This window comes from Carlito syrichta, unplaced genomic scaffold, assembly GCF_000164805.1.
Source record: "Carlito syrichta isolate Samal-C Ts95f unplaced genomic scaffold, Tarsius_syrichta-2.0.1 Scaffold303676, whole genome shotgun sequence".
NCBI classification, from domain to species: Eukaryota; Metazoa; Chordata; class Mammalia; order Primates; family Tarsiidae; genus Carlito; species Carlito syrichta.
Genome location: NW_007247772.1, coordinates 22,280 through 47,848, shown reverse-complemented (window position 1 = coordinate 47,848; position 25,569 = coordinate 22,280). Strand labels below are relative to the sequence as shown.

The window sequence follows — 25,569 nt, the reverse complement described above, 5'->3', positions numbered from 1 at the left end:
GTTACTGCCCAGCAGCATGCTACAGGAACTCATATGGTGCTTACAGGGATCTGAACCCCAAGTAGCTCCGCCACACCACCCTGATAATCTAAAACCAGAGGGCTGTGTCCTGCCACCAGTTCCTGGGTCAGGGAAGGAGTGGGAAAACCGGACTCTTTCATTTGCCCCAAGGACGAATTCCACTGCTGCCGCAGCAGTTTCCATATGGGACCAGCTGTGGCGAGAGGACTTGTGGCTTGGGGAAGTTTTGCATTCTGAGCACAGATTACATGAGTCAAAGGCATGGGAGTTGGGTGGGACTCACCACTGTCAGCAATCCCTCTCTTTGCATGAATGCTTGTACAACTGAGGCAGCTCTTCTCATTCCTGGAACATTACCTCAGTGACTGGGGGACTCCCTCCCAATTCCCATTTGGGTTGCCACTTGTGTAAACACATGGGGAACCGGAGCAAGGACCTGCCTAATCCAGCCTCCCAACTGGCTTTTCCCCTCCACCTGCCTTGAAAGTCGAATAGGGGCAGGAAACTTTGGGAATCCCATAGCTCCATCCATTGCTGGGGACATCTGAGTATTCCCCTGGGGCAACACAGGTCAAGCATAAAGTCCACCACTACCACCACAACTGACTCTCCTGTGAGCACCACTTCCTAGCTAGAAGTCAACTGGAACACCCCATAAAACCTCTACTGACACAATAACACAGCACATGGGAAGGTCTGTTGCTAGACCTCAGCTAACACCATCGTCCCCACCATCCTGGCTACTTAGGATGTCTTGAGCCTGTGCATATCCACAGGTGGCAACTGAGAAAGCCACCACACTAAGCTTATATACAGCCAAGGAAATCTTACAGAATGTATGCCGTTTCCCTGCCAACCTCATCAGAGCTGGTGCTTGTACCTACCTTTGGGAAACCAGAGGACTGGTCAGTCTGGTTCAGCTCTACCCAACATCACCCCCTCTCAGGAGCTAAAAGTAAAGTCCATGTCACTGCACATCTTGCAGACTGGTCCATAGCCTTAGGCACTGGAGAGCTTCTCCAGAGAGTCTTCTAGAGATGTCAGTGAAAAATTCTCCTCAGAAGATGGAAACAAAAGTACAAGTAAATAATCAAAGCCTAAATGGAGTGCTAAGGGGAGCGTCCTGGAGCCTATCAGAGAGCTCACTGGAAGATTCTAAGGCATACACACAAAAAGAAAGAAACAAGAATTTGGCAGAGATCAAATCTTGAGATACTTAGTATTTAGTAGAAAGGGTAGGTGGAAGTGCTTCCAGGGTCTCTAGCCTTTGCAACAGACTGCTGATATCTGAACTCAAGGAGAGCTTCTCTGCCCTCAGGAGCTCATGTGCTAGAGAGGGCTGAAATTTGAGGACTTCTTGAGGGCGTTACACTGGGATACAAGATTGTGCAGGGTCTCTTTCCTTTCCTCCTGGACCATAGTTGCAGTAGCAGGTACCATACTGGGAACATGCCAGTTGTGAGACTTTGCTGTGCTCAGGGACTTTGAACTGTTGTGCCTTCACATCATCAGATCCCTTGCAGATACAGTCTAGCACCAGCCTGGATCATGGCAGCCCCATAGGATGGTTAGACACAGGTGAGAAGCAGGACTCAAGGTAGTCAGGTCCTTATGGATTGCCATTCTTAGGGAAAGGAGGAGTGTATCACATTAAGGGAGAACCCTCTGGGACAAAATAGTTGAAAAGATAAACAGGAAAATATCAGTAAAAATGTTAATTTGGGTTTTGGTGATTAGTCATGAGCAAAGAATTAGACAAGATACAAGACTTACTAGACTCAGGACAGCAAAGCAGAGTTCTATGACAAGCAAGTAAAGCAGAGTAGAATAAGCTAGTGTGTTCCTAAGAATCAAGAGGAGCAGGCTGTTCATAGAGTGAGACAGTCCCAGTTATTTCCTTGGTTTGGTTGTTATAGTTTTCTTTGTCTTAGGTCTCTGGTCTCAATAGATTAGTTCTCTCTCAAGCTTGCTTTCCCTCTTTACAGTTGGCCTCTCTCAAACATCAGCTGTAATTTACTAAATAAGATCGAAAGGGGGGAAAAAACCACATTCCTAAGGGCAAAAAAAGGAAAACGTACTCTTTAAATCCAAGTGGCTTTTGCATTAGGCCCAGCTCATAATGAAAGAAAATTTCTAAAACAAGTAAATAACTAAATGTAAAAAAAAGATAAATAAAACTGATGGAACAATAGCTAGATTAATTAAGAAAAGAAGAGAGCAGACTGAAATCCACTCAATCAGAAAACTGAGACATTACAACTGATATCACAGAAATACAAAAGATCATCCAAGATTATTATGAATACCTCTATGCGAACAACCTAGAAAATCTAGAGGAAATGGATAAATTCAGATACAATCCCAACCTTGAATGAGGAAGAAATAGGAACCCTGAACAGGCCAATAATAAGTAGTAAGAGTCAATCAGTAATTTTTAAAAAATCTCCTCAAAGCAACAAAAAGCCCAGGACCAGAGAAATATACAGCCAAATTCTCCCAGACTTTCAAAGAAGAACTGGTACCAATTCTGCTAAAACTATTCCATAAAACTGAGAAGGAGTAAATCTACCCCAATTCATTCTATAAGCCAGTATCACCCTGATACCAAAGTCAGAAAAAGACACAACAAAAATAGAAAACTACAGACCAATATTCCTGATGAACATAAATGCAAAAATTCTCAGCAAAATACAAGCTAACTGAATCTAACAGCATATCAAAATGATTCACTATAATCAAGTGGATTTTATCCCAGGGATGCAAGGATGGTTCAACACACACAAGTCAATAAATGTGATCCACCACATAAACAGAATTAAAAACAAAAAGCATGTGATCATTTCAATAGATGCAGAAATGGCATTAGATAAAATCCAACATCCCTTCATGATAAAAACCATCAACAAACTAGGCACTGAAGGAATATACATCAAAATAATAAAAGCCATATACTATAAACCCACAGCAAACATCATACTGAGAGTGGGGAAAAATTGAAAGCATTCCCCCCTCAGAACTGGAACAAGACAAGAATGCCCACTTTCACCACTTTCGACATAAAACTGAAAGTCTGAGCCAGAAAATAAAAGAAAAAAGTACAAGATATCCAAATTGGAAAGGAAGAAGTTAAACTATTTTTGTTTGCTGATGATATGATCTTATACCTTGAAAAGCCTAAAGACTCCCCCAAAAGACTCCTGGGCTTGATATACAAATTCAGGAAAGTCTCAGGTTACAAAATCAATACACACAAATGAGTAGCACTGGTATACAGCAGTAACCACCATGCTGAGATCAAATCAAGACATCAATTGCATATACAATAGCTGCTAGAAAAATAAAATACACAGGAATACATTTAACCAAAGAGGTGAAAGATCTTTAGAAGGAGAACTATAGAATAATGATGAAAGAAATCAAAGAGGACACAAATGGAAAAACATCCCACGTTCATGGATTAGAAAAATCAACATTGTTAAAATGATCATACTGTCCAAAGCAATCTGCAAATTTAATGCAATCCCTATTAAATTACCAACATAATTTTTCACAGAATTGAAAAAAACGAATTCTAAAATTAATATGGAACCAAAATAGAGCATGAATAGTCAAAGCAATCCTCAGCAAAAATAACAAAGTTGGAGGCTTCACATTACCTGACTTCAAATTACACTACAAGGCGACAGTAACCAAAACAGCATGGTACTGGTTCAAATGCAGACACAGACCAATGGAACAGAATTGAGAATTCAGAAATAAACCCAAATACCTACAGCCACTGATCTTGGACAAAGTAGACAAAAACAAACACTGGGGAAAGAACATCCTTTTTAATAAATGGTACTCAGAAAATTGGATAGCCACATACAGAAGAATTAAACTGAATCTCTATCTCTCTCCATATAAAAAAATTAACTCAAGATGGAATAAAGATTTAAATGTAAGACCTATAACCATAAAAATCTTAGAAGAAAACATAGGAAAAGCTCTTCTAGACATTGGCCTAGGCAAATAATTTTATGTCTAAGACTGCAAAGCAAATGCAATGAAAACAAAAATAAATAAGTGGGACTTAATTGAACTAAAAAACTTTGACATAGCAAAAGAAATAATCAACAGAGCAAATAGGCAACCTACAGAATGGAAAAAATATTTTACAAATTGTACATCCAATAAAGTACTAATATCCAGGATCTATAAGGAACTCAAACAAATCAGCAAGAAAAAAACAAATAACCCAATTAAGGTGGGCAAAATATATGAACACGTATCTCTCAAAAGAAGACGTACAAATGGCCAACAAACATGAAAAATGCTCAACATCACTCACCATCAGGGAAATGCAAATTAAAACACAATGAAATACCATCTTACTCCAGTCAGGTTAACTATTATTAAAAAATAAAAAAACAATAGATGTTGGTACTGGTGTGGTGAAAAGGAAATGTTCATACATTGTTGGTGAGAATGAAAATTAGGACAGCTTCTGTGAAAAACTATATGGAGATTTTTCAAAGAACTAAAAGTAGATCTGCCATTCGATCCAGTAATCCCACTACTGGAATCTACCCAATGGAAAAGAGGTCATTATACAAAGAAGACACCAGCACCTGTATGTTTATTGCAGCACAATTCACAACTGCAAAGATGTGGAATCAACCTAAGTGCCCATCAATTGATTAGTCAATAAATCACACACACACACACACACACACACACACCACACACCATGGAACACCATTCAGCCATAAAATCAGCCATAAAAAAGAATGAAATAATGTCTTTTGCAGCAACTTGGATGGAATTGAAGGCCATTATCCTAAGTGAAGTAATGCAGGAATGGAAAACTGAATACCACATGTTCTCACTTATAAGTGGGATCTAAGTTAAGGGTCTGTAAAGACATGTAGAATGGTACAGTGAACACTGGAGTTTCAAGGGAGGAATGGGTTGGAGAGGGATGAGGGATGGAACATTGCCTATCAAGTACAATGTACACTAGTGGGGATGATGGATACATTTAAAGCCCAAACTTTATCACTACTATAAAATATATCCATGTAACCAAAAGCCACTTGTACCCCTAAAGATATTGAAATAAATTTTTTTTAATGTTTACTATTTCTGACACATAGTTTAAACTTCCATTTTTAATCACATAAAAGGTAGCTCAACTCCAAATGGTCCCAGTTTTTTTTTTTAATTATTTATTTTAAAGATGTGGGGTACAATTCAGGGTTAGGAGTACAAATGTTCATTATGCAGGTACCCTTGTTGATGAGGTGTGCTCCCCCGCCCCCTGCGCCTTTTCCCAAGCCTAAGGCAAATGATCTCACCTCTTTAGGACTCACTATCTTCATTTATAAAAAAGGAACAAAGGAGAGTAATTCGCCACAGCAGAGAAAATAAGCTTTAATTAAGTATTGCAAATCTTGTCAATAAAAGAAATGAGCTTATTATCACTTAAAAAAAGATTGATAAATCCTAAGTCAAACCATCATAAATCAGGGACCATCTGTATGGCTGTCCCTTGATATTCACAGAGAATTGGTTTCAGGATGCTCATGGGTAACAAAATCTGTGGATGCTCAAGTTCTTTATATAAAATGGCATAGTATTTGCATATAACCTATGCATATTCTTTTGTGCACTTTAAATCATGTCTAGATTACTTATTATACCTAATGCAGTGTAAATGCTATGTAAATAGTTGTTATACTATATTGTTTTAATTTGTATTATTTTTAGTTATATTATTATTTTTACTGTTTTTATTCTGAACATTGACTCTGTACTTCAGATATGTTCTAACCAGAGTAGAATAGAGGGTGACTGCCACTTTTCTCCTTCTATACATTAAATTTCTATTGATTTAACCTGATTTGAGTAAACTTTCTTAGTATTATTGGCTTATGTTGAGCTAACAATAAACGAAGAGCCCCAAATGTTTCACATATGCTACTGTTAAAGCCACATTTTACCTATTCTGTTCTTGTACAGTTGGTTTTGGGGGTCCAAGTACAGAATGTTTTGTTTCTTATTTGTCTTCAGCTTGCTAGAATAGGCTTCTCAATTCAGCCTATTAAGCTTCCTTCAGATTAGACTCTGTCTTCTAACATATCAGTTACTCTTTTCAGCTTCAGGTCATATGTACATTCACATTCAACATTCACAAAAAGCCCGCATCTATACAGCCCTTTTCTAAGTTCATATGGTAAGCACCACACAATTTAACACTTGATTGCACACTTTTGTTACTTTCTAGTTATTTTATATATGCAAATCTTGTATCTGCATTAATATTTTAAGCTCATCTATAGAAGAGATCATGACTTCTACTTATTATATAGTATCAGGAAAATATTCAATAAATGTTGACTTGACACCTCAGGGTATTTATACAGTATAGTTGCATCAAATAAGTCACAACTGACCTTATGTTTTCTTTAGCGCTTTCTTTTATATCTCTACAGATGTATTTGTGAGAAAGTTATAACTACCTAAGAACTACAAAATAATTTCAAAATGTCAATTACAAGTTAATATAGTACAAACAGAGGCTACAGTGCCATCTAGTGAAATCACTAGTTTATGTCTGCAGACCACAAGCTCATTTCTAGTTCTATAATGGAAGGGCATGATTTTTAGAACTTTATATAGTAAACAGAAAAAAATAATAAAAATAACCATCACATGAGACAAGGTTGTCTTCATTTTAGGTCATACACATATTCTATAAATAATCTCATCTTTGTGGTTATTGTAAGTTTTATGGTCATTCTGTGGTTTGAGATTGTGGTTTAGTTTTATCAATCTATAGTAGTACTAATGACATCTATATATCTAAACTGCAGTTGCAAGCTGAGGATGGAATTTCTGCACTGAGTTAGAGTACCCAATTGTGCATTCTTATTAACTTACACAGACTATCACCAAAACAATCCATTATCCATCTGTCAACAAACATTAAGGGTTTATTATGGTTTGCAGCAAAATCCCATTATATCAAGGTGTGATAGATTGCTTCCATATTTAGAACCCAAGTTCACTTCCCTCATGCTTAAGGCCATTCAAGTCTCTGACTTGCACAAAAAAAACACTTAAAAATCCTCAAAATAATATAGCAAAATTAGGATACTGGGCTTACAGTATAAACTCCCCAAAGGCAGAATTGATGTCTATGAAACTACATTGTTTAATATTATCTCATGCGAAGTATTGAGGATATCTCAATGGATAATGGCAATTAAAATCTTTTAGTTATACAATTTAGAAAACAAACCAAAAATTATCTCTAATTAGCACTGCTATCTCAAAGTGATGTTGTCAAATATGTGAGCTAATGAATCTGTAACCTGATCTACTAAAAGTTTAGATAAATCTATTCCCCATCTCCTTTGACTTTCCAAATTAACTTCTGAGCTATGATTCAATATGTCTTTTTTTAATGTATTATAGAGATGAGGTCTTGCCAAGCTGCCCAGGCTGGCCTCGAATCCGTGTTCTCAGACAATCCTCTCACTTCGGCCTCTATAGGCGTGAGTCACCACACCTGGCAATTCAATATTTCATTTTAAAGCAAAAATCAAATAAAATGTATTTCCCCTTCCCAAAGAGAAAGGAGCTGAGCTGATAAAGTAACAGAGGGATGATTTTCAACAGTATAGTCTCATTCAGTTCTGGTAATTAGAGGATACTCACAGATCTTAGTCACTATTAATTTCCAATTATACATAGTAGCAGAAAACATAAGCAAATGGAATTCCTATATCAGAAAAAATTATTGACAGGTATTTATCAAGTATTCATTGCTATTTTTAATGTAATGACCATTTGTTATTTATTAGGTATTATGCTGGGTAGCAGGGCAAATAAAGATAAGATATGGTCCTTGTTCTCAAGGAGGTAACAGTCTAATGGGTACTAAGGCATACAAATATCTAAAATATAAGGCAGAACATAAGTATCTAGGGATAAACAGAAGTGTTACAAAGTCTTAGAGGAAGGGCAAGACAACAAAATTTCCTTAGGAAGCTAAGACTGTCATTAGGAGTTAGGCTTTGAAAAAGGGGATTTTTAAAGGATAGGGATGCAAAGGAGAGGTAATTTGCAATGAAGAAGCATGAAAAAGTTTACTGAGGTAGAAAAGCATAGATCATGGTTAAGAAGCAGCAGGTACTCAAGCTGAGAACAAACACAGTATACAAGTAAAGGAAATAAAATAGGATTAATTTATTATAGATTATGGAAGGGCCTTCAGTGCTAAATAATAGGGCCTTTATTTATAAGAAGCCAGTGAAGCTTATTGAGCAAGAGATAATAACCAGGTTGGAGATTATTCCACCTGTACAATGACCACTTGTATACCTAATCCTGAATTGTACCCCATATTTTTAAAATTAAAAAAATCATTCCAACAGTCTTAGAGATAATGAAGGCTTGGATTAGAGCAGTGAGGTGAAGATGGAAGAGGAGATCGTTGGCAAAAAAATACTACAGAGGTAGAACTGAACAGACTTGACACATGATTGAATACTATTAGATAGCTATGCCCAAAAGCAGTAGAAAAGTAGACCTGAGCTATGAGAGCAATTAGGGCTGGAGATACAGATTTCAGAATGAAGAATTGAAGCTAAGAAAACAGTTGATGGATTATTGAGGAGAGAGTACACAGAAGAAAGAAAAGAAGGGACCAGAGAATAAATTCATTCAACAAATAATCATTGAAAATTTACTATGTACCAAGCACGGTTGTGGGTACTAGAAATATAATGGTGACAAGATTGGTATGGCACATATCGAACATTATTTGGTGAAAAGAAGACTAGCCAGTAACAAAAATAGAAAAGGAATAGTCAAAACAATAGGATTAAAAGCAGATGTCATAAAAGTCAAAGAGAGAGTTACCAGAAAGAAGTGGTTGACAGCGTTATATTGTTCCATGCTGCTGAGAGATCAGAGGACAAGGAGGACCAAGGAAAGTTCATTAGACTTGATCATTAAAAGGTCATTTTCCTAAGAGTAGTTTATAGAATTATAGTTGCAAAATCATCAAGAAGAGAGTAGGTAGGTAGTGAGGCCAAAAACCTTAGGCCATCCTCATCTCTTCTTTCTCTCCTATCCTACATATATATTAATATACATATAATATTCAGGGGCTGCCAAAAAACGTTTACACATTTTAAGAGGTGTTATTTATGTATTACTTTTCTAAGTTAAGTTGAATTACAGTAGCAGTGTGTAGTATGACATTCGTTCAGTTCAACTGTGCTTCCATATTCTTTGACTGTCCTGCCTGTCGCATAAAGATGTCAGCATTCATTTGATTAAAGCCATCTTTTGAGCAAACATCATACTTAAAATGTGAGTACATCTTTTGGCACCCCCCTGCATATATGTCACAGAATCCTGTCATCTTTACTTTTAATCTCTCCAGAATCTGACAACTTCTTACTACCACACTGCCTCCACCCTGGTCCATATCACCATTATCTCTTGCCCAGATTATTTCAATGGTCTCCTAATGAGTCTCCCTGCTTCCATCCTTTCACCCTAGTCTATTCAACACAGCAGCCAGAGTGATCCTATTAAAATGCATGTCAGACCATGTCACTCCTCTGCTCAAAACTCTCCAATGGCTCTCCATCTGGCTTAGAACTAGTATCATAAATCATGAACTACAATGCCTTTTTTATAAGATCTGTTTCTCCACTTGGTATGGTTTGGAAATAGTTTATCCCCACCAAAATTCATGTTGAAATTTGATCCCCAGTATGGCAGTGTTGGGAGTTGGGGCCTAGTAGGAGGCATCTGGATCACGGGAGTGGATCCCTCATAAATATCTTAGTGCTGTTCTTGCTGTAATGAATGAGTTCTCAATCTCATGAGACTGGATTAGTTCTTATGGGGATGGATGAATTCCTGTGAGGGTAGGTTGTTACAGAAGCCAGGACACCCATAAAGTTTTGTCTCTTTGCATGTGTCTGCCTTCCCTTTGACCTTCTGCCATGTTTCAAACCAGCACAAAATTTCTCACCAGAAGCTGAGCAGATGCCAGCACCATGCCCCTTGAACTTCTCAGTTCACAGAACCATGAGCTAAACTTCTTTTCTTTATAAAATACCCAGTCTCGGGTATTATGTTATAACAACACAAAATGAACATCGCGGAGCACATCTCCTACTTCCTCTAATGTTCCCTCTGCTCCAGTCACACTGGTCTCTACAATTTTTTACATACTCAAGGCCTTTGTACTTGCTATTCCCTGTGTCTGGAATGCTTTTTTCTAGAAATCCAAGTGTTCTATGCACTTGCTGTTCCCTATGTCTGAAATGCTCTTTTTCTTCAAGTTTCTAATAAAAACCACCATTTCAGTGAGGAATTCTCTGACCACCCTATCTAAAATTTCAGCTGTTCACTACCCTTCTCTGTGGAGTAAGGTGCCCAAAGAAAATTACTTCTTTCTCAGAGATAAGAGAGGAAAGGATGAGTGAAGAGGAGATACATTGATAAGGTTCATGTCAGTGGCTATAAACTCAACAAATGGCATGATAAGGTCTTTTGCTAAAACAAATAAGAAGGCATAGGTGCTTAAGGGCAGAAAAAAATATTTTAGAATCACCACATGAGTCAGTATTATTAACTGTCTAGCGAAAAATTATGAAATTTTTAGCAGATCAAATGAGTACAATTTCATCAATTTTCCCAACAATGCTCAAGTAGCTCAAAGGAAGGAGTGAAAAAAGCAGACAATGAAAACCAACAAAGTTTAGACACTGAAAAGATGGAAACATTAAAATATGATGGATTATATATTTTTTCACCTATCTGTTCTAACATATAAGAGGATATTCCTTGTGTATGGAGAGTATCTAAACAATGTCTGCTAAATTAAAGATAGGAAAGATGAAATGGAGAAACAGAGTAACAGTAATAAGAAGGCTACCCTGAACATGTTCAAAATAACCTTCAGTTTCACCACTAATCTGACCTAAAATGAGAAAGTCACACATTGGGTACATGCTATTAAAATATGCCTGGTTTTCTGCTCTCCTGTTTTTCCCAACCTCACTTTTAATACCACTTGAACTCCTAATTATAAACTCAGTCCTATACTAGGTTCTAGGATCAGACTGGACATTAGAAAGGATTTAAGAAGCACCACTTCACGTCTGGGAAGACTATCTAGTCAGCTTGTATTCCTCTTCTGGTAACTGCAACCCAGTCTGACTCTATGCAGGGGCTTTGTTCTTAAAAACAGCCTGATATCCAAGTCCCTTTTAAGTTTAAAGCTCTGCCTTGCTCTTTATTTTAATTGATTGATTGCTTGCTCGAAATGGGGTCTTGCTATGTTGCCTAGACTGGTCTTGAACACCTGAGTTCAAGCAATCCTTTCACCTTGACCTCCCAAAGTGCTGTGCCCAGCCAATTTATTTAGAGACAGGGTCTCTCTATTGTCTGGACCAGAGTGCAGAGGTGCAGTCATAGTTCACAGCAGCCGCAAACTCCTGGGCTCAACCAACCCTCCCACCTCAGTCTCTGGAGAAGCTAGGACTATAGGCAATCGCAACCATGCCTGGTTAAATTTCTTTTACAAAATTTTTTTAGAGATAGGGTCTTACTATGTTGCCCAGGCTGGTCTAGAACTCTTGGCCTCAAGTGATCCTCCAGTCTCCACAAGCACTGAGATTACATGTGTGAGTCACCACACCCACCCTATCTTGCTCTTTATAGTCTGACACCTTCATGTCTCAAAGATTTGAGTACTGCTTCTGAGCCTGAATCTCTGTGGTTAAAGCTCTATTCTCTGCTGATATGCTTGTGTGATGCCAACTATCTATGTGCCTGACTCATGGAATATTTCCAACACTTAGATTTTCCTCATTGCCATGATCTGCTTATCCGCCCATTAGGATACCCTGATGCCAACTGCTGGGGTAGATTAAAGGCAACCATGCCTTGCTCCTCTCTGTAACCTAGCATAATGTCTGATACGGTGTTCTCTCTTTCTATCTCAACTAGTTAATTAGATAGCCTCCCTTGGCCAGCACATACATCCATTCCCAAACTAGCATGTTTACCTCCAGATATAGGTCCCTCTCATTCTGCCTGGCCCACTGTGTCATAAATCATGAACATTACAATAGCTATATGAATGATCATCTTTATAGGCAATGATCTTTCTGAAATAGTTAATGCTAACCTTTGCAGAAATATAATGAATTAGCTAACAAAATCTGTGTGATCATCTTCCTTTTAGGTCTTACACAGCAGGTAACTGTCTTTCTGAAACAGTTACATGCTAGTCTTTGCAACAGTATGATGAAGTAAATAACATTTCAACATTTCTTCCAGGACTATGAGTTCATAACATACAAACTAAATAGCAAATATTCTTTTGAAGGAAAATCTAAAGTATTTAGTCAGATAAACAATCTTTTAAGATAAAAAACAAGTATTCCTTAGCCGGGCTTTGTGGCTCTGCCTGTAATCCCGCGTCTATGGGAGGCTGAGGTGAGGTGAGTGGATTGCCTAAGCCCGTGAGTTCAAGACCCGCCTGGGCAGCGAGACCTCATCTCTACAATAAATCAAAAAATCAGCTGGGTGTGGTAGCACATGCCTGTAATTCCGGCTTCTTAGAAGGCTGAGGCAGAAGGATCGCTGGAGCCCAGCAGGTCGAGGCTGCGGTGGCCAGGAGCAGCCACTGCACTCCAGTCTGGGCGACAGAGTGAGACTCCAACTCAAAAAAAAAAAAAATTTTGTTCAAGAGGTCCAGTTACTTTTCAGAATAGGGTGCAAAATATAAACAGTAAGTAATGAAATTAACAGTCTTCCAAATGTTCTTTCCCTTTGGGAGTTTAGAGTGTGCAAATCAAGAAAATGGTCCATTGCATAATGAATGTTATAATGGACACTGCAGACCCAGAAGAGAGAGGAAGCAAGGGGTAGAGGGTCAAAATACTCACCTACTGGGTATAATGCACACAGGTGTGGGTGGAAAGTACACTTAAAGCCCAGACAAAAATTATTTGTTCTCCCTAAAATTATTGGAATAAAATACATATTATATATTAATCTGATAAAATCCAGTATGCCTTCTTGATAAAAACCCTTGAACATCTAGGCATAGATGGAACATACCTCAAAATAGTAAGAGATATCTACGAGAAATCCACAGCATACGTACTGCTAAACAGACAGAAACTGGAACCATTTCCCCTGAAAACCGGAACAAGACAAGAATGCCCATTCTCACCCCTCCTGTTCAACATGGTATTGGAAGTCCTAGCTAGAGCAATCAGACAAGAGAAGGAAATCAGGGGTATCCAAATAGGAAAAGAGGAAGTCAAGTTATCCCCTTTTGCAGACGACATGATTCTATACCTTGAAAATCCAAGAGAATTTGTCAAAAACTTCCTTTCACTGATAAAGGACTTTGGCAAAGTGTCAGGGTATAAAATAAATGTGCAAAAGACAGCCACATTCCCATATACCAACAATAAACAAACAAACTCAAATAAAAAGCACAATCCCATTCAAAATAGCCACACAAAAAATGAAATACCTTGATATCTTCCTAACCAGAGAAATGAATGAACTTTACAACGAAAACTATAAAACACTGCTCAGAGAAATCAAAGATGACACAAACAAGTGGAAAAATATTCCATGCTCATGAATTGGAAGAACCAACATTGTTAAGATGTCCATCCTATCCAAGGCAATATACAGATTTAATGCAATACCCATTAAATTACCAGCAGCATTCTTCTCAGACCTGGAAATAACAATACAGAAATTCATAAAGAAACATGAATGACCAGGAATAGCCAAAACAATTCTCAAAAAACAAACAAAAAAACAAAGTGAGAAGTATCACACTCCCAGACTTGAAACTTTATTATAAATCAACAATATCAAAACAGCCTGGTTTTGGTACAAGAACAGGCATATAGACTAATGAAACAGAAATAGAGACTCCGGCAAAATTTCAATTTTTCAACCAACTTATTTTCTACAAAGCCTCCACCACCAACCACTGGGGAAAGGGGAATCTATTCAGTGAATGGTGCTGGGAAAACTGGCTGACCACATGCAGAAGATTAAAACAAAACCTATCACCATACCCCAAAATCAACTCTAAATGGATCAAAGATCTAAATGCAAAACCTCAAACTATAAGAGCCTTAGAAAACGCAGGAGACCCCCTTATGGAAATTGGAACTGGCAACTAATTTCTGAAGAAAACCCCAAGTGCCCATGCCATAAGAGATAAGATAGACAAGTGGGACCTCATCAAACTGACAAGCTTCTGCAAAGTCAAAGAAACCATCAAGAAAGCAGAGAGACAGCCCACAGACTGGGAAAAAACATTTGCCAACTGCATATCTGACAAAGGCCTAACATCTAATGTCTATGAAGAACTCAAACATGCCGAAAAGAAAAAAAACAAACAGCCCCATTACAAAGTGGGCAAAAGATATGAGTAGACACTTCTCAAAAGAAGACATACAAGCAGCCAACAGATACATGAAAAAATGCTCAGCCTCACTAGTCATTAAAGAAATGCAAATTAAAATCACACTGAGATACCACCTAACTCCAATCAGGATGACCATCATGAATAACTAAAAAAACAACAGATGCTGGAGAGGATGAGGGGAAAAGGGAACACTTCTACACTGTGATGGGATTGTAAACTAGTACAATCTCTGTGGAAAACAGTTTGGCGATTCCTAAAAGAGCTAAAAATCGACCTTCCATATGACCCTGCCAATCCCCCTACGAAAAAGATACCTGCACACGTATGTTTATTGCAGTATTATTTGCAATAGCAAAAACATGGCTCCAACTTGCTGCCCATCAAAAGAGGACTGTATTTTTTAAAATGTGGTACATATACACAATGGAATATCACGTAGCCATAAAGGAGGTCAAAATTCTGAACGTTCCAGCAACTTGGATGGACTTTGAGTCTATAATACTGAGAGATCTATCACAGAAACAAAGAACTGAGTACCATATGTTCTCACTCATAAGCAGACCTTGAACAAATATCATAATACTATAAGAAAGAGATTGGCAGTAGTTGGAAACTGCCAGAGAAGGGGCAGGATTGGCAGTAGTGGGAAACTGCTGGGGTAGGGGGTACATCTCATCAACAAGGGTACCTGCGTAATGAACATTTGTATACCTAACCCTGAATTGTACCCTATATCTTCAAAATAAAATTTTTTAAAAATAAATAAAATATATATTAATCTATTTGACTTTGTTCTGTATGAAAGAACTACTCTCAGCTATCCTAAAGAAACAGTCAAGAAGTCACAACACTGTATCTATCTCTCTGTCACTGCACATAAGAACATTCGCTGCCTCTGACAACAGATAAATCAAAGCACCTTATCAAGTTGTTTCAAATGCAGGTAACAGGAAGCCATGTTCCTCTGTAGCTTGGCCAAGTCCAGATGGGTTTGATCAGATGAATAAAACCTCAGAGAAAAATAGTACCAATGTAGGGCATCAGCATAATTTTGTACCTAAAGTTTAAAAAGAAATAACAAAATCACAGAGATATCTCTACTCTATTTTTCCCAAGTCACCTATAGAAACAAACAAAAGATGATATTGGTTTCTTTTTTAGGCAACCAAAACACAATACTTTTTCTACTGATTTCTAAGTGCATTTTATTATCAGCCTTGATCAACAGAAGTTTTAGATAAAGTGGAAACTGATATTCTATCTTTTCCTACACATTAGATATTTAACGCATGGAACGAAGTGCCTGAGAGAATGGTGAACCACCCCAGAAAATTCAAAATCAATTTTTAAAGTTATTCAAAAACAATAAAAATTTTAATTCACCTTGCTAAGACAGCAAGTTCCCTACATACAAGCCTTCAAGTTGTGAACTTTCAAAAATGCAAACATGTGTTTGCATTTTCAATCGCCTAAGTTAGTTCATTTGTATGGCATACATTGTCACATGCTATACTGTAAGATTAAAAATGCTTTGTTTTTTATGTATTATTTGTGTGAAAATATTATAAACCTATTACAGTATGATACTATATAGCCAATTGTGTTAGTTGGATACCTAGGTTAACTATGTTGAACTTATAAACAAATTGGACTTACGAATGTGCTCTTGGAACAGAACTCATTCGTATGTGGGGGCCTTAGCTGTACAGCTATTTCCATCTTTTGATGTTCCATTTCAAATTTATCCTTCGATATATTTACCACATTGTAATCATGGCTTACAAGAATTTCATGTTCTATTATTTCCATTCAAATTTTTTGAATCAAGGTCTCACTGTGTCACTTAGGCTGGAATGCAGTGGCATAATCACAGCTCACTGAGGCCTCAGCATGCTGGGTTCAAGCAATCTTCCTGCCTCAGCCTCTCCAAGTAGCTGGAATTATAGGCGCATGTCACCACACCTGGTAATTTTTAAAAAATTTATTGTAGAGATGCGATCTCATCAAATTGTCCAGGCTAGTCTAGAATCCTTGGGATCAGGCAGTCCTCTCGCCTCTGCCTCTCAAAGTGCTGGGGTTACAGGTATGAGACACCATGCCCAGTCTGAGCTGCAATTTTAATGGAACTTTTTAAAGCATTACTTGAGGGTATTCCATAAACTCTCACCCCCACAAATGCATTTATTTGCAATACTCTAGACATATTTAGTTAATAGTAATAAATTAATAGTAATTTTTAATTACTAGTAATTATTTAACGTCTGTTCTTCTCCCGCACTCCAACATTAAAAAGCTCCATAAAAGTGATACATAATATTTAATCAAATTAATATATCATGATTTTATTTTCTTAATGTTGGATATTTAGTGAATTTCCAAGTTTTTAACTATTATAATTAATGCTGATGTATTTTTATACAAAAATATATTTTTCCTTTAAGTCATTAAAAAATTTTCAGTGGTAAGAAGCTATTAGGAAAAATCTGATAGAAATAGCCTGGATAATTTTTTTTTTGCATCTAAGACAACTGAGATTGCTTATAAACCAAGGTAAGGTAAATGAGTCCCTTATACCCTATCAAGAAGGTTCACATTTTTCAATTAAGAACAGAAGTCATTAGGACCTTCAAGGAATAAAATGTCCTCTTTAACTAGAAACAATTGTGCTGAGTATTTAAAGCACTGCTTTGACTATTTAGAAATAAGATTGCATTTTTCTCCAGGGTTGAAAGTGAAAGTTAAAAAAAATTAAAACATTCAACAAGACTGGAAAATGAGAGGAAATAAAATGAATCATTAGGAGAATGGGAATTCTGAAATAGTTGTTCACCTGCTCAGTGAAGAAATAAAGGCCCTCTAAAAGATAACAAGAATACTATTCTATTTTGCAACACCTAGCCATAAGACCTAGGTCTCTGTATGCTTCTATAACAGATTCTGCTTCCCTGTCTTGGGTCTAATTCTTTATATCTTAAACTTTGTTCCCTTTTTTCTCTCTTCACATTTAACTCACTCCTACAAAACCTACCACAGTTTTTTTTTGAAACAGCCTTATTGAGATACAATTGATATACAAAAGTTACACATATCTAAACTGTACAATTGTTTTGACATATGTATTCACAGCTGAAACTATCAACACAGTCAAGGCAATAAACTCACTTCAGCCCTTCCCGACCTCTCATCCCCAAACCACCATGGATGTACTTTTTGTAACAACTGATTAATTTTCATTTTATTGGAGTTTATATCATTGAATCATTGAATATGAACTTTTTTATCTGGCCCCTTTCACTCAGCAAATAGTTTCTAGATTTATCCCCCTTATTGCATCGATCAATACTTCATTCCTTTTTATTGGTGAGTAGTATTTCATTGAAGGACACACAGTTTTGTTTACCCACTCATTTGCTGATGGACATTTGGGTTGTTTCCAGTTTTTTACTATTACAAATAAAGCTGTCATAAACTTTTGTGTGCAATTCTTCTATGGGTAAGTATTACCTTTTTTATTCTCTCTCTCTCTCTCCCTCTCTCTCTCTCTCTTTTTGAGACAAGTTCTCCCTCTGTAACCTAGGCTGGAGTGCAGTGGTGACTTCATAGCTTACTGTAATCTATAACTCCTGGGCTCAAGAGACCCTACTGCTTCAGCCTCCTGAGTAGCTAGGACTACAGGTGTGCACCACTATACTTGTCTAATTTTTGTAGAAATAGGGACTCACTGTTTCCCATGTTGATCTTGAACTCTCCTGGACACAAGCAATCCTCCCACCTTGGCCTCCCAAAGTGCTGGAATTACAGGCATGAGCAACCACTCCTGGCTTTCCTTTTCTCTTGAGTACATACATAGGATTGGAATGGGTGGATTTTATGGTAGGGGTAAATTTAACATTTTAGAAAACTGCCAAACTATTTCCCAAGCTGTTTGTATTATTTCACATTCCCACCATGAAGTTCCAGTTTCTCAACTTCCTTATCAGCATTTAATATGGCCAATCTTTTCCACATTGGCTATTCTAAGAGTTGTAGTGGTATCTCTTTGGGGTTTCAATTTGTATTTCCCTAATGACTCATAGGCCACATTTTTGTGTGCTTATTATCATTTACACAACCTTTTTGGTGAAATATCTGCTCACATATTTTGCTAAGTTTTGAATCTTTTTTAATATATTGAGTTTAGAGAGGTTTTTTTTAGTATTCTAGCTACTAGTTCTTTGTTGTATAGATGGTTTGAAAATTTGTCTCCCAGTCTGAGCTTGTATTTTCATATTCTAAGTAGAATATCTTTTTTGAAATAAGTATAATTTCCATTTTTTTCCCTAGAGGATGTTTTCTCTTCAGTCCTTAAAGACTCAGCTCCTTACGTGGGCTTTGGTGAAAGTCATGGAGCAACACTTACAGATTTAAATTGGGGTGGGAGTGTTTGGTGTTTGCAGGCTTCACAAGACTGATTCCTGACTACCTTGCTATGAATGGCACAACTCATGCAGTAATGCAGTTTTATATACATCTTGGGAAGCACATATGTGTCAAAAACACTCACTTCAGAAAGGTTTCTGATAGCTGTAGCCTCTACTGTGTTTTGAATGATGAACTTCTCAATAGCCTTGTTCTTGGTCATACATAGGTGCAGTTCATGCAGGAAATGGGCTACACGTGGTTGTGGCCCTTTTTGGCATGACTGTTGCTCCTTTTTTTTTTTGGTCAATTTTAGAAACGAGGACCTGAGACTAAACAGAATCTTTCACAGAGCAAGAGTTTTTGATTTGATGAAATTCAATTTATTTTTTCTTTTATGCAACGTGTGTGTGTATCTGTATATGGGGGAGGGTTCACTATATTGTCCAGGCTGGCCTCAAACTCCTGCACTCAAGGGATTTTTCTGCCTGCCTCAGTCTCCTGAGAAGCCAGGACTACAGGTATGTACCACTGCACCCAGTTTGTATCATGTTTTTTGAGTCAAGCCTAAGAACTCTTTGCCTAACTTATATCCTGAATATTTTCTCCCATGTATTTTTATTAAAGTTTTACATTTTACAGTAAATTTTATAAACCATTTGAGTTAATTTTTTAAATAAAATATGAGGTTTAGATCATGGTTAATTTTTTGACTGTGGGTGTCCAGTTGCTCTAGTACTTTTAGTTGAAGACACCATCTTTCTTCCATTGAATTACTTTTGCACATTCTAAAAAATCAGTTGAGCATATTTATGTGGGGTTTCAGTTCTCCATTCTGTGCCATTGATATGTGTCTATATCTCTAATAATACTGCACAGGTCCCCAACCCCCAAGCCACAGACTAGTAGCGGTTCATGGGCTGTCAGGAACCAGGCTGCACAGTAGGAGGTGAGCAGCAGGCAAGGGGAGCTTGGCCTTCTGTCAGATCAGAGGTAACATTAGATTCTCATAGGAGGAGAGACCCTATTGTGAACTGAGCATGTGAGGGATCTAGGTTGCAGCTCCTCATAAGAATCTAATGCCTGATAAGCCATGCCCCCCTCACTCCTCACCCCTTCCCATTCCCCTATCTATGGAAAAATTGTTTTCCACGAAACGGTCCCTGACACCAAAAAGGTTGGGTACTGCTGGACTCTAGATAACTGGAGCCATACAAGTCTTGAAAGTGAGTAGAGTGATTCTCTCCACTGTATTTTCTTTCTCAGAATTGTTTGCACTATTTTTATTGCTTCATGTAGAAATTTTAGAATAATCTTGGCTCTCTACATATTTTGCTCATCCTTTTTCTTGTAAACTATTTGTATCTTTATATGAAAAGTATATTTCTTTTAAGCAGCACATAAACTTGGGTCTTGATTTTTTATCAGGTTTGACAATCTCTACCTTTCATTGGGGTGTTGAAGTCATTTTTCTTTTTTTTTGTATGACTTGTTTTATTGTGATAGTCACCTTATTATAGGGCAGTGACATCTTTGGAAGGTCACCATTCGGCCTACCACAACAGTGTACTAACAGTGTTGGAAAGGTTTCTGAAAAACCTCCTAATTTCATGAAATGTATACATAAACAATTTGTGAAGTTAATTTGTGAAAAACTGATAACAATGCAAATGATTCTTGTCCACAGCAATCTAAAAGAATGCTGCCCCATATAAATGTGATTGATTTCCATCTGCTAGAAGGAATAACCGCAAATGTTATTGTTCATAGTCTTGTAGGATATTAAGCAATTTTTCATCTATTAACAAATTATTCTCAATGTCCTTCAACCGACTCTATTAATCTCAGTATTTAAAGTAATCCTTTTAGGCAAGGCACAGTGGCTCATGTCTATAACCCCACCATTTTGGGAGGGGGAGGTGGAAGAATCACTTGAGCCCAGGAATTCAAGACCAGCCTCAGCAACATAGCAAGAACTTGTCTGTACAAAAAATCAGAAAGTTAGCCAGATATAGTAGCATGTGCCTGTAGTCCCAACTACTCTGGAGACTGAGGTAGAAGGATCACCTGAGCCCAGGACGTTGAGGCTGTGGTGAGCCATATCATGCCACTGCACTCCAATCTGGGTGACAGAATGATAATACTATAAGAAAGGGAATGGCAGTAGTGGGATACTGTCAGGGTGGGAGTGAGGGGGGAACACAACATCAATAAGGGTACTTGATCTCAAACCAGGCAAAGTGGGGACCAAAGGGAGGCCCAAACTTTACCTTTTTGAGTTTTTTCCTATGTTTTTGACAGACTGGGTTAATTCCATATTTTGGTCTTCAAGCTCTGAGATTCTTTCCTCTGCTTGGTTGATCCTGCTCCCCATGCTTGTTACTTAATTTTTGATTTCCAGGACGGAGTTCTTCAATTCCATTATTTCAGAATAGGTTTTTCTGACAGGCCAACTCCACTTTTACTTCCTGTATGACTTCGGTGAGTTTCACTTCTTGTTTCTCTCTGTTCATCTTAGCCATCCCATCTCTGATTTCTGTGACTGTCATCTGGGGAAGGTCATTCAGAGGGGTGTCCATTGTGCTCTGATAGCTGCTTTTTCAGGTGCTGTCTCTTTAGTACACTGAGGGTTGCTTATATTTCTTCACTGATTTTTTTTCTCATTTGTGATAGGCCTCTCTTCCCTCTCTGCAATTCCTTTTGGTTTTGTTGTTCTGAAGCTAGCCACTGACCTGCTCTTCCAGAGCCTTTTCTGCGATTCAATATAGTGAGAGGAGGGACATTTACTTTTGCTACCTGCACCACCCTGCGGCAGGTTTCTCAACTGTAGCAGCCTTTGCTGCTAGCACTCTGTGGAAAGTGGGTGAGGGGATGGGCCCCCCTGTCTGCTATCTGTATCCTAGAAGCCTTCCCATTGAGAAAATCCTTCGTATCTCTCCTTCCCTGTTCAAGTTCACACACTGCTCTTGAAAAAGAGCTATTTCCCTGCCATGAGGGAAGTGGGAGGGGATCCGCCCTGTAGGCCCGTAGGGTTTGGAGTTGATTCTTCCTGATTCTGATTTGGCTGGTAAGATGGGCCAGGCACCAGTGAGGTTCACTCTGCAAGTCGGCTTTCCAGCCTGGGAGCCGTCTGCCCTGGCAGAAGCCATGCTCATGGCTACTGACCCAGCATGGATTTTCCCCCCATTCTTCTGTGGGTTCAGTTGCCCACCCTTGGGCCCTGATCTGGACCAACTACTTGCACATGGCTGAGAGGGGTGTAGGTACCCAAAGCATCTTAGGTACGCTCACCCACTCCCATTCACCAGGCAGGGCTTTGATTCCTGTGTGAGACTGGCACACAGAGGGAGATAGGGCCTGGATTCCTGTACCTGCCATCATTTTCTGATCTCTATGTGCTCGAAGAGACCTTTGCTGGGTACAGGGTGCTTCACTCGTCCAAAGGTGTTAGAGGTATCTCTATCTATTGGCAGCTTGCTCCCTACTCTCTGCCTTGCTTGGAGAGAGTGGCAGTCAGTTTGCTGCTCCACGGTGGTCATCTTGCAACCCCAGCTCAGGATGTCCTTTTTCTTTGGCTGCTTTTAAGATATTCTCTTTGTCACTGGTTTTGGGCAATTTGATTATGTGCCTTGGTATCCTTTTGTGTTTCTTGTGTTTGGGGTTTGCTAACATTTTTGTATTAGTGGGTTTCGGGTTTTCATTAAATTTTAAAGGTTTTATTTCATCAAATATTTGTTCTCTCTCTCTCTCTCCTCATTTGGCAATCCAAGTTACCCATACATTAGGCTACCTAAAGTTGTCTGTTATCTCACTGATGCTCTTCTAATTTTAAAGGCTTTTTTCTGTTTCATTTTGAATAGCTTTTTTGCTGACTTTAAGTTCATCAATCTTTTTTTTTTAAATGCCTAATCTGATGGTAACACTATCCAATATATTTTTCATCCTAAACATTATAAGTTTTCATCTTTAGAAGTTTGATTTGGGTCTTTATAAATTTCCCATGCCTTAACTTTCTATATGCACACAATAATCTTTGCATGCTTGGTAATTATTTTACTGGATGCCAGATATTGTGAACTTTATCCTTTTGAGTGCTATACAGTTTTATATTCCTACAGATATTCTTAAACTTTGCTCTGGGAAGCAATTAAGTTCCTTGGAATCAATTTGATCCTTTCATATCACACTTTTATAATTGTTTAGGTGGTTATGGAGTAGGGTTCAGTGTAAGACATTATTCTCCATTTCTGAGACAAGACCTTTGTCTACTTAATGCCCCATCAATTAGCGGTTTTACAGTCTAAGTGATAACAGGCTTCATTCCCAGCCCCATGTGAGTGCCAGGTACTGTTTCCTCCAATATTTTCATATGGCTTTTCATTTCATTTCATGTATGTCCTGATCAGCACTCTGCAGAATGCTGAAGAAAGGCCCTCTGATCACTGGTGTCCTTTGTCTGTGTTGTGTGCTCCCCCTCTCTGGTACTCTATCCAAATGAATTCTAGCTTTTTTGGTCTCCCCAGACTCTCAGCTCCATATCCTCAAATCTGGATACCTGCCAGGCTCCATTTCAGTTCCCCTTTCTGTGCTATAACCTGGAAATTCAAGGCAGTAAGTTGCACGGTTGTTTTCTCATCTTATTTCTTATCTCCCAAGGATCATTCTCCTTCATTGTCTGATATTCAGTGTCATAAAAAACATTCTTTTCTTTTCATTTATTTTGTCTTTCTTTGGGGAAGAGTATTGTTCAAGCAGTGATATAAACTGGTCCCTGTTACTACATATTGATTGGAAGTGGAAGTGTGCCACAACTTTTTAACAGTACATCTCATTTTATTTACATTTATACACAAATGTACACAAAGATTAGAAGGAACTATACCAAAATATCAAGAGTGATAAGATTATGAATGATTGTTCTTTGCTTTTTTAAAAAAACATATATTTAGTTTTAAATTTTTCTACAGAAGACCTGGATTGTTTTATAAATTTTATTTTTTTACATAGTTTTATTACATCACAACCTTTTAAAGGGATTAATGTCCCCCAGTTTTTACATCCCTCAAGTCAAAATAAATTACATTCTTGTATCTTAATATGAGTGATGACATTTCCTTACACTGTACGCTATCAACGGAAAGAAATCATCATGTCTTGTTATTTTTGAATAAGCTCTTGTACACTGCTCATTAACACTCTACATTGTGAATATTTAATAAATGTGTTTTCTAGACAAAGAGACATTATTAAAGTATTTGATGCTCTATTATTTTATAGTGAACACACTTTGTGTTGCAGTGATGAAAGAATATAAATAATGAAAATAGATTATTCTCACTATAAGAAAGGGATTAGCAGTAATGGGAAACTGCCAGGAGGGGAGGTGGGATTGGCAGTTGAGGGAAACTGCCGGGGGAGGGAGGGACACACCTCATCAACAAGGGTGCCTGCATAATGAACATCATCAACAAGGGTGCCTGCATAATGTATATCTAACCCTGAATTGTACCCCACATCTTTAAAATAAAAATAAATTTTTTAAAAGGGAAAGAAAAAAAAAGAGAATAGATTATTCTCAAACCTCAAAACTTCTGGCAGCTTTTTTCCACAGAATGTCATGTAACCAGCTTACTAATTCTTTTGTCAGTTGTCTTTCTGTTTGATGACCTTTAGAAACAAACAGACAGGCAAAAATGAGCTCTGAAAACAATTTAATCAATTACATTAAATAAACAGTGTTAGCTATACACAAAAGCTAAACTCTTTAAGTAATGGCTATAAAAACAAGCACATTCAGACAGGTAGGTTTACTACCATAAATGATTATATAATACAATCAGAGTTTGCTAGAGTCACAGTAATTCTCCCATAAATCTGTGATAGTTTTCCAACCTAGTCTCTTTTTAACTTATTTTTCCATGTTTCAAATTAGATCATCATCTGGTGCCTTAATAAGGTTATTGTGAATGAACAGACAGCAATGCCAGAAATCATTAATAAGAAGTGTTTATACTATTACGTACTGAATAGATCAGATCAAGTTCACAGGAAAGGCCAGTTATAACCTGAAGCCTTTGTAAAATACTTTAGGACCATGCTTACACATAAACTTTATTACATTAAATCTTAACTCCTGTCTGATTGTTTCTGGTCTAGATGTTTACAGAGTTCAAATATATTAGCACATTAAGGTAACATATAAACTATAATAGAATTCTATACTTCCTCCTCTTCTTCCCCTTGGCACAAACTATCAATTTCCACAAAAGTCTTAATTAGAATGCTGAGAATCTCTGAACTGCTAGCCCAGTCAGCAAATATAGTTTGTTCCATGACTTAGTTAAAAAGACTGACATGAGAGCAAACAGCTACTAAATGCATCTACTTTAAATATTATAATACCTTGAGAGTATAAGTGTATAATTAGATATCACAATAAAACTTTGTCTAACTGGAATTTTAGAAAAATGAATTATTCCGTATAATCAAGTTTTCTAGTTAGCTGATAATTTACTTTCTTTAAGCATAAAACATTTTCATTTTAAAAGTCTAAATATTTTCATAAATGTTCTTAAATGTTTTCTTTTTTTTTCTTTTTTGAGTTGGAGTCTCACTCTGTCACCCAGGCTGGAGTGCAGTGGCATGCTCATGGCCACCACAGCCTCGAC

General features: G+C 37.6%; 1 protein-coding gene across 1 annotated transcript in view; it reads right to left on the bottom strand.

The window, feature by feature from the left end:
• The window catches only part of TEX11 (testis expressed 11), a 179,021-nt gene that overhangs the window by 144,836 nt on the left and 8,616 nt on the right, over window positions 1-25,569 (bottom strand). Inside the window, exons 4-5 of the mRNA XM_021712871.1 lie at window positions 24,483-24,568; window positions 15,423-15,560 (exon numbers count right to left, since the gene is read on the bottom strand). Coding sequence (XP_021568546.1) covers window positions 15,423-15,560; window positions 24,483-24,568 — 224 coding nt within the window. The remainder of the gene's footprint in view (window positions 1-15,422; window positions 15,561-24,482; window positions 24,569-25,569) is intronic.